Source organism: Terrapene carolina, unplaced genomic scaffold, assembly GCF_002925995.2.
Source record: "Terrapene carolina triunguis isolate 2854851 unplaced genomic scaffold, T_m_triunguis-2.0 Scaffold84, whole genome shotgun sequence".
Lineage (NCBI taxonomy): Eukaryota > Metazoa > Chordata > Testudines > Emydidae > Terrapene > Terrapene triunguis.
The window spans coordinates 29,095,556-29,105,919 of NW_020664435.1; the positions used below are offsets into that span (position 1 = coordinate 29,095,556).

At 46.0% G+C, this 10,364-nt stretch overlaps 1 protein-coding gene across 1 annotated transcript in view; it reads right to left on the bottom strand.

The window, feature by feature from the left end:
• The window catches only part of ASB4 (ankyrin repeat and SOCS box containing 4), a 21,532-nt gene extending 13,738 nt beyond the window's left edge, over window positions 1-7,794 (bottom strand). The window contains exons 1-2 of the mRNA XM_024212872.1: window positions 7,617-7,794; window positions 2,964-3,263 (exon numbers count right to left, since the gene is read on the bottom strand). Of these exons, the coding sequence (XP_024068640.1) occupies window positions 2,964-3,263; window positions 7,617-7,794 (478 nt within the window). The remainder of the gene's footprint in view (window positions 1-2,963; window positions 3,264-7,616) is intronic.
• Window positions 7,795-10,364: the final 2,570 nt, after the last annotated feature.

Below are 10,364 nucleotides of genomic sequence, written 5' to 3' on the forward strand. Positions count from 1 at the left end.
GGGGGCAGGGGTGTGGAGAGGGATTGGGGCAGTCAGGGGACAGGGAGGGTTAGATGGGTTGGAAGTTCGGGGGGACGGGGCAGTCAGGGAACAGGCAGCGGTTGGATAGGCGTGGGAGTCTCGGGGATCTGGCGGGGGCAGGGGTGTGGATAGGAGTCAGAACAGTCAGGGGACAGGTAGGGTGGGGGGGTCTCAGGAGGGGGCAGTTGGGGACAAAGATAAGGGAGGCTTAGATAAGGGGTGGGGTCCCGGGGGGTGATTAGGGGCAGGGGTCCCGGGAAGGGGCAATCAGGGGACAAGGAGCAGGGAGGGTTGGATGGGTTGGGGGTTCTGTGGGGGGCAGTCAGGGGCGCGGGAATTGGGAGGGAGTGGCTAGGGGGCGGGGCTACACCCCACCCCCGGAGTGTCCTCTTTTTTGAAAGTTCAAATATGGTAACCCTATTCATGGGTATAGCCCTGCGCCAATCCTCCACCTAGCAGCCTATTAGCAATAGCCTATCTGAGACCCATAAAGCCCAGCCCCAGTGTGAGTGCCCATCCTGAGGTGCAATTGGCAGAGTCTCAAAGCAGCTGATTAGCCAGCATCAGGAACAGGAAGCTGTCTGAACAATTAGGTTTCACCCTGCTCTGGGCTGTGTGGCTTGTACTACCCACTCCCCGGCTCAATTTCCTGGCATTCCAACCCAACTTGACCTGTGGTTGCTGACCTTCAGTTTGTCTCCTACCTCTGACCCGCTGGTAGCCTGTCCCAACCTAGACTTTGGTTCCTAACTTGGGGTTCTGATCTCCAGTTTGTCTCCTGCTTCTGACCTCCTGGTATCCCAACCCAGGAGTCCTGTCTCGTGACTGCAGATTCTGGCTCCAACTAGTAGGTCTGGTCACACATGACCTGGACATGACAGAAGGCATGAAAGGGACTGCAGGAAGACAAAGCATGGTTTCATGGTTAAGGCAGTTGAATACTGCTTTGGAGAACTGGATTTTATCCCTGCCTCTGTCACAGGGTTCCTATGTGATACAAGGGAAATCACTTGCATCAAACTTTTCATACACAGTCACAAATTGGGTGTCCCTCATTTTCAAGCTGCCTGACTTGATACCCTAAGGTCTGATTTTCAGAAATGTTGAGTAATCACAGCTGCAATTGAAGTCAATGGGAGCTGTGGTTTGAACATAGAAAGTGCTATATAGTGCTAAATACTCTGAAAAATCAGTCTCAAATTTGCCAAAATTAGTGGACACTTTTGACCTTAGCCTCTCTGCCCCTCTATTCTCCATCTGTAAAATGGGGATAATGAAACCAGCTCATCTCACAGAGGTATTGTGAAAATAAATTCATTAGTGTTTGTGAAGTGCTCAGATACTATACTGATGAGTGCCATAGAAAAACCCAGAAGAAAAGTGTGATGGGGCATCTGCCCTGCACAGGCCCTGATAGGGTTAAAACCCAGCCTGGATTTACTGCAAGAAAACAGCCAATTAGGGCAGTGGCTGCAGCCAATTAGGGCAGCTGCTGGACCAACCAATCAGGGCCCAGCTGGCCCATATAAAAGGAAGCTGCAGCTCAGACCAAGGGAGTCTACTGCTGGAAGCTGGAAGCTGGAAGCTGGGTGGGGGTGGGCGGGCAGGCAGGCAGGGCACCTTCCTTCCTAGCTAGAGGGCTGCAGAGACTAGCTTTGTGAATAGGGCTTGCAGGCCTGAGGCCCTGGGAAGAGGGTGCAGGGAAGTGGCCCAGGGAATTGAGACAGACTGGTGGAGAAAGAAAGGAGGGGTAGTGGAAAGCTGTTGTTTACAGCATCCCTGGGCTGGGACCCCCCACTGGCCACTGAAGAAGCAGCCAGGCTATTGATTGCCAAGCCGCTGTGAGAAGCGGCTAGACTGTTGCAAAAGAAGTCTTCACCCACCCACCCCCGTCCCCAGAAGGGGGGAACTTGGAGTGTGACATAGCCGGAGGGCTGTGCCACGAAGCAGAGGCAGTGAGACTGGAACTGTAGTGGGTCTGCAGGCAGAGATGAGAATGGGAGAGCCACCACCACCGGAGGGCACACCTGCTGACCAGAGCTAATTCCCGAAATGGCCAGCAGGAGGCACCAGTGTGGTGAGAGACCCCATGACAGAAAGCAATAATTGTCTTCAGAGCCTGGACCCAGACCCAGAGTCTGCAGTAAATAAAGCCGGAGCCACACAATTAACAAGGATAAACCAAGCTACTGAATAACTGGTTGGTTCATTCATGCACGAGTACTATCCATTCGGTGCTTAAGGAGGCAGAAGTCCTGTGATCATGTAATTATAGACTGTATCCTAATGTATATGGACAAAGGGACCAGACTAGGCTTGCACTGGCAACATTAATTCTGGTATTTCCTAATTTTTGAGTATTTGACTTAGCAACTTAATAATGTTCTTTGAAGATAGCTTGGAGTGGGCGGGTTGTAAGTAATATTGATTTTATTTTCTTCCTTTGCAGTTATTTTAAGGGCTTATCCTGCTTCCATTGAAGTCAATGGGAATTACCCCCCACCTACACGCACACACTTCCTGTAACTTCAGGACAAAGACAAAGCTGTAGGCTTTTGGGGGGAGGAAGGGGCTAAACTCAAATGAAAAACACACTCGGTTTATCTATCAAAGATACAAACGCCAGTGTACATTATGACTGTGTGCATTTATTTTTACAGCTGAGGCCTTGCCTACTCTGTGTGGACATTAAAGACCACTTTTGGCATGAGGAAGGGTTTGCCCTGGATTGAAATTTCCTGCTCTCCAAACTGCAGCTGGGCTGCTGCCCTCCTCCTAGTTGACTGTGTTTCAGTGGGGCTCTATAGGCATCGTTTGTGAAGCACTAGGGGGCTATAAAAGCATGAAATATGATTATTTGCTTCTTAACAGAATAATACAGACCCTTAAACTCCTGCTAAACCTCAGAGGTACTTGTCTGCCTAAGTTATAGTCTGACTTACCTCTCCAAATGAGCTGCTGGGCACAAGGCACAGAGGCCGTTGTTGTACAGAAGTGTAAGGGTGCGTGGCCGCTCAGTGAAAAGCAGTTAACGTTCGCTCCGTGGTTGCAAAGGATCGTGAGACACTCAACGTTTGCCACGTCACATGCCACGTGGATAGCAGCTTTCCCATTTGGCTTGTAGTTGATGGCCGCTTTGTGATTTAACAGTACCATGAGGCTCTCCAGATATCCATACAGGGCTGATATGTGCAGTCCAGTGGCCCAAGATGATTTTAATTTATAACTAGGCAGCCAATATCCTGTAAAATTGAAGATGCATTACCAGCCTTGAATAAGAATCTTCCAGATGAGCCATTAAATTAGACTAATTGGAGGGGGGTGGAAGGGTGTTGGAGTTCAGCTTTAATTTATCTTAATGTAATTTAATCAGTTAGGGTCTAGTGTATGCAAAGTGCTCTGGAGTAATAACCTTACTTTCATTAAGCACTGCCAGCATGCAGGTGGAATGGATTGATTTTTGAACAGATGAATTGCCACGTAACTGTACTCAAAGTGTAGTTTTGAATTCCTGCAACCTCCAAGACTGAATAAAAAGAAAATAGGATCTTTGATCTGGTAAGAGCTGAGCAAATGCTACATTTGAATAAAAAGCTGCACTCAGGCTACATCTACACTAGGAGTTGGTGTGCTTCCCTGCTCATGTTGGACATGCACTAGTTCTCCTAGAGCTAGTGAGCTAAAAATAGTAGTGTAGCTGGGGTAGTATGGGAAGCAGCAAGAGGCAGCACCGGCAAGCTGTGGGGAGTACCAACGTGGGGGGTTCTGGTGGGTTTGTACTCAGGTTGGCTAGCCCATGCTACTGTGGCTACACTACCATATTTAGCACACTACATCAAGGAGACCTATCATGAGCATGTCTAATGAGAGCTGAGTATCGCACCCCTAGGTTCTAATGCAGTACTCTTAGTTAGACCTCTGACTCAGCAGGTAGCACATCATGTTGTTGTTGGGTAGGAGATCTCAGGATTTCACATCAGGGTCTGGGGTCTGCCTTCCTGTGGAAGGGCTCATGATGCATGTTGCATGGTTGCCCCCTTGCAACGTAGCTGCAGCAGTATTACAGACTTACTGTCACCTGCTACCCTTCACAGGTGTAGGTCCGTGTGATGGCAATGACATTTTTGCATGAAATTTGGTTCCAAAAATGTTCACTGTTCTTTCTGGCAATTTTGCTGATACCCCCTCTTCCCTCGACATTTTACCCTGTAGCAATATCTTGCAACAGTGGTATTTTTTTCTTTGAGAAACAGGCTCACATTACAGAACCCATTACACTTGAAAACAGCATCATGGCCATCGCTGACATCTTCCTTCTGGGCCTGGAGGGTGAAGGAGCAGGGTGGCTGCTGCTGCTCCTGATTCCCGTCTCACTCTCCCAGTTTCTCTCTGACCAGAAGGTGGTGCTCTTGCACACAGTGGCCTGATCACCAGTCATCACTACTGTTCTGAGGTGGATTCTCCTAATCGCACCGATCATCAAGCCACCAAAATTAGAATGGCGCTAGATCAAATATTGTGTCATTTTTGCCAGTCTGCACAAGGGTGACCAGATGTCCTGATTTTATAGGGACAGTCCTGACATTTGGGGCTTTTTTTTATATGGGCCCCTCTTACCCCATACCCCTGTCCTGATTTTTCACACTTGATATCTGGTCACCCTAATTAGGCCAAACCTACTGGCCAGCACTCAGCAGGACACGACAGCACCCACATTAAAAAAGCAGAACTTAGAAATGTGCACAGCTATTTTATCTTCTCCACCCGGCACAGCGTCTGTAGTGAACTTAGTGTGTTCCCCACCAGCATCCCCCTATTGTACCCAAAACATGCCTGGTTCTTGATGATTGCACATAGTCTCAGAAGTGGTGATTTTAATAAGCTATATAAAAGTAAAAGAAAATAAACTGGAGCAGGAGCAGCAGAGTTACAGAGCTTGTGTCCTGTTCTCTAACCACTACCCGTTCTAAGTACAAAAATGTACATTAAGACAAAGATAAGTTTCAGTTAAAATTCAGGAAATGCGATATGTAAGATTGAACTGCATTGAACATATATAAAATTTTCTATTTCTGTCTTTCCCCCTCCCATAACACACACACCCCGGCCGTTCTCCTCCCCGCATGGTGGATAAATCCGTAGGCTTAATACTGCTATGGCATAAAATGCATACCCCAAAAATATTCAGAACGTACATTGGGATCAAGGTAATTGGAAACTTAATTTCTGCACTTCCTAGCATACATGACATTAAATGTTCATCCCTAATGTAACATTAACATAGTTGCATTAGACATATATACTATTTTAGAGAGAAAAAATAGGAACAGGTAGTATATAACTTGTTCTTGTAATGTTTGTTGTTTTCCTCTTCCAGTGGGTGTAATTCACTCTCCTCATAATTAAATTGGCAAGTACATATCTATCATATGCTTTGTTAGGTAATGTAGTTTTTAAAAAAACTCTATAAAATGCTTGATTTTCATTTAAATGTTAGTCATAAAAGTAGCTGTGAATGCAGCATTCTAATACTATGGCTATCTGCTTCCAAGATGTATCAGTTTATTTTGTGGAGAAATACAAGCTTTTATTACTACCAGTATGGCACAGCCTATATAGATGCAGAAGAGCAAGTTGCCTGACTCATACATCGACTACAAAGTTGGCCAGCTAGATTCAGATTCCAGTCTTTCTTGTTGCCAATGAGCTATGGCATACAGAAAGAGCCCTGCTTTGATTTTTCAGATACCAAGCTGAGCCTGTGAGTTGGTAGCTCGAAAATTCTTATTTGTAAACTATAAATGGTACAAATTTGATATGGAAGCTCTTGCTAAATACACAAGAGCAAGCATTAAACACCACTATACCATTTTTATAGTTTTGTCTCATAGAGGCTTCTTGTGCCCCAGGGCACGGGCTATTTCCAGGAGCGGTCCAGGAACAGGAAAGTGAAAGAGTTTGGGCAGAGAAGACTAGTCCTACCTGAATCCACCAGCCATTCCCCTCAAGGGAGGAAACAGAGCAGCCATGGGGATATAGTATCATCCTATTCTGATCCTACAAAGCTCCTGGCAAAGCTCCCATTGAGTTGAATAATTAGGATCAGGGCTTTCATGAGGATGGTTTCTTTCTGCCCTCCTGGATCTCCCTTTATCAAAGCCTAGTTATTCAGGCTGTTCAACAAAGACAGGATTTCCCCTAGAGTCAGTGGAATGCCCTCAAGCAACAAAGAGAATAATTGCATTGTTGTGATTTGGGGAGACAGGTGCGTGTGCCTCATGAGGGAGGAAAGACCCCTCCAAAGGGGATAGATCTATGGCCGTCTTCATTCAATTTGCACATTTTAAATAAGATGGGTTAAATTTGTAGGAACACATGAACTTTCTTTAGTCTGAGAGCAATACAAGAGACAATATTTTAAGGTGTTATATTCATCACTGTGTGAGATTGTTCAGATCCCATCCAAGTAAAACAAATATTGATTGTGCATCACCATTGTCTCTTTGAAACCAGAGAAGCAAAAACCATGTATCGAATACACAGGAAATAAGCAAAGGTGAAATTATTAGCCCTTCAAACATGGACAAAAAAAGGTTATTTGTTGTACTAGCTGAGAGATTGAACTGAAGGTGTTTATTTCCGTGTGTGCTTAATACCTGAAAAAGGTGGCTGATTGCTTCTTAGATTCATGTGAGAAAATCTTGCAGAAAGTAAATATTGGGATGTTTTGATGCTTGCTGAGCATAAAACCTGCTTTATTGCTTTAAGATATAAATTTGTTGGAAATTGGTCAGTGCCTAGCTATGAGCTTGTTTATTTTTTTCCATCCCGTGAAGAGGATTCCGTGGCTGAAGTGTTTGTTTTGACTGTTTTCCCAGGGTGGCAATAGATTACTTGTTCTGATTTAACAATAGACTATGGCATCTCAATGCTATGATTTTGAAAAAGAAAACATCTCCCATCAAATAACATTCAAGACCTAGGGCATTTCCTGGGGATTGAACTAAGGGGAATATACTCTATTTTTACTAGAAGCTGAAAATGGGAAGCTTGAAACAACATAGGTTTCTGGGTGGGCTTGTTCATGTGGATTGATTGGGTTTGTACAGGGAATTTATATATACCAATATATTTACATATTCTGGCTGTGCTCTAGGGTGCTCTGCGGGGGGGAAGAGCAAAGGAATCCTTTCTCCAGGCTTTCCTGAACCTACAGGTCTGAGGATGGTGGTGGGCCTTCCCTCAACCTAAACCACCAGATAAGATGTAAGGAGCCTCTGAAATAGGAGGCATACTGCAGCGGTAGCACACCAGTTATTCAGCTCCTGGTGACTTACATGGTCACAGAGGAGGGAGCAGTATTAACCCATTAGTTTTTAATCTCCATATAAATATATTTGGGATCATCAGGGGCTACCCTAAGAAGCATAAGGCCGAGCTACCTTTGACTGGTTATGTAGGTCATAGCTCATGAATCAATTTAAGCAGTAACATTTTGAAGGGAGAAAACACGACAATTGCTTCTGCAAAAGTAAGTTACTAAGACCAGTTTGCTTAGGTTTTGCAAATGCAGCAGCAGCTGCTGCTGCTTTTACCTTGTTTGTATGATGCCAAAATCAGGTTCTCATCTTCCACTTCAAACACTGTGTCCACATCTATTTGCTTTTGTATCAAAATATCTTCCAGCGTTTTGTAGTCATTTGATTTTAGAGCTTCAAGAAAAGCTTTTTTCATTAACTTGGCAGTCGCAGCCCGAGTAATCCTTTCTTCCATGCTCTCTCCTTTTGTATATGTCTCACCTGGGTCTATTCTCAACTGTGTTTGTTTATATTATGCACAGAGGGGTGTGCTGAGTTCCCTATAGTGCAGTCGCATGCTGGAGAGCCTGTAAACCAGAAGGTAATTTTATCACTAAGTCATGCTGATCTGTTTGTTCTATTTAAGGAGCATTTCAGACATTGAAATGCCTATCTTGGATGTCACCATATTCTGAGTTCCGTCAAAGCAAGCACAGACAGCCGTGGCTATGAGACCAATATGAAGAAGTTTATTAATCAGACTTTTATCCGGTGTAAAAAATATTAAAATTAAATTAAAAGGTGCTTAACTCTGGTATCATTTCTCAGGGAAAGCAGTAAGCATCACGACCAGGGCTTGGGTGGTCAGCCCTAGTGGTCGGAGCAGAGTCAGAAGTCAACTCAAGGGTCAGAGCATGAGTCAAGTCAGGAGTTGAGTCAAGTATCAAGAAAGCAGGAATTAGGGACAAGTCAGGCTAGCTGGGCTCAGGAGTCAGGCAAGAAGGCAGGGTCCAAGGTAGCAGCCAGCCAGTAATCTGCCCAATTGCACAGACAACTTCCTGTGCCTCCTTCCAGCTTACAAAGCATGGTCAGATCAACAGGTGGGACTGGGCGCTCCTCCAGTCAAGATTCCGTGAGCAGTGCCTTTGCTGGGGCCAGGGTTCCATTAACCACTCAGCCCACTAGTGATTAGCAAGCCACCAGACGGCAACCAGGACATGAAAGCTGCCGACAGACCCGAGTTCAAGACCTGTGAGTCTTCATTATAAGCAAGGTTCTTGCCAGAACTCTACCTGCTTGTCTTATCGTTTGCAAGTAACGAGACCCATTACAGCACTTTCCATATTAGCCGTTTTGCTGGAGCTGGATTGAAAAAAAATTGACAACACTTTTTTTGATCAAAATGAAAACGTTTCATGTGACTATGTTGATGTCAACACAATTCCACTGGCCAGCAGCCAGGTTTCTTGCCAGGTCCCCCAGCCAGCTCCTTGGCAGCCCAGGCTCCAGGCTTTTTGGCAGCTTGCCTGGCAAGCTGATGGGGAGCCAAGAGTATGGAAGCCCTAAGAGCCCAAATTTCTAGGCTCACAGCTCCTGAGCAGCCTGGACTTTCAGGCTCCCTGGCTCCAGGGCAGCCTACCAGCTGGCTACCCGAGAGCCAGGATTCCAGTAGAGCTGGGAAGAGAATCGTTATTATATTTAACCTGGATTTCAAAATCCTCCAGGAAACAGAATTACCACTTTCTACCCAGCTCTGCTCTTGACACACCAACCTTCGTTGTCACAGAACTGCAGTACAAAAGCCTCATGGCATAGCATTGGAAAACGTTACCCACTATAGTTTCACACACACAGCCTAGAATTGTACACAGTCTGCCATGCACACAGTTGAGGGCCACAGTTTTAAAAATGGCCATTTATTTTGGGTGACTCACCCTTCGAATGCTCAATTTGAAACACTTTGGACATGGTTTTCCAGAGGTGCTGAATGCCCACTGCTTCAATTCAAGGGTCCCTGGTACCCACAAATCCAACTACATTCAATGGGAGCTGCAGGTGTTTAGCAGCAATAAAAATCAGACCCAAGATGTCTCAAGTTGGGCACCCAAGATAAGTGGCTACTTTTGAAACTGTAGGTGTAAAACCACTTGACATTTTCACACCATGGGCAAATACAGAGCAGGCCGAGGGACGTGCTCCAAAATGATTGATGGGCGCTCCAGGGCTGGGTGCGCTGGGACCACCCAGCGTGGCCCCAGCCCCAGAGCGCTGGGTGGGCGGGTGGCGTGGTCCCAGCCCTCAAGGGCCCCCAACCTCCCCCACGCGCCGGAGCACCAGATGGGCGGCTCAACGCCAAACCCCGGTGCGCCGTGGGCCCAGGACCAAGCCCAGCACCAGCCCCACCCCAATCCGGGGCCATGGCACAGGCAGGGGAAGAGCCACAAAGTGGGAAGCAGGAGGAGGCTGCCTGGGGGTGGAGCCACGCCTGGGTGTTTGGAGAGGCACAGCCGCCCCCAGCCTATGATACCCGCCACCCATGCTTATATCTTCCAAAGTTTAATGGCCTTGTTTCAAGAGGCAGGATGACTTCATGCTTTTTTTCTCTTCCTGTGGGCTTCCCATCCCTCTGTATGTAAATTGGGTTTCCAGGGTTTTGATTCCACCATCTTTAATTTATATAGTAGACAGGTAACATTCCATCTGTGACATTTCCCTCCTGTCTGGAAGAGACCTGTTTCTCTTTTGTTTGGATACAGACTGTGAAGCCTAATATCCATGAGTATCCATAATTCCTTATATAGTGTTAATGCATACATTTTACTATGATATTAATCACCAGTATAAACTTTATATACACGTTACTGTATTTAAATCAGGTGATTCAATTGCTTGCCACTTGAGGTTCAGATCCCCTTCTTTATAGTCCAGATAAAGTTTCTCTTTCCTGCTGGAAGCTGTCACCTTTCCCACTTGTTAGCTTGATACCTTTGTTTACCTTCTATGTGAATTGACCTTCATTGTCACTGCCTGATGAGTGGGCTGGTG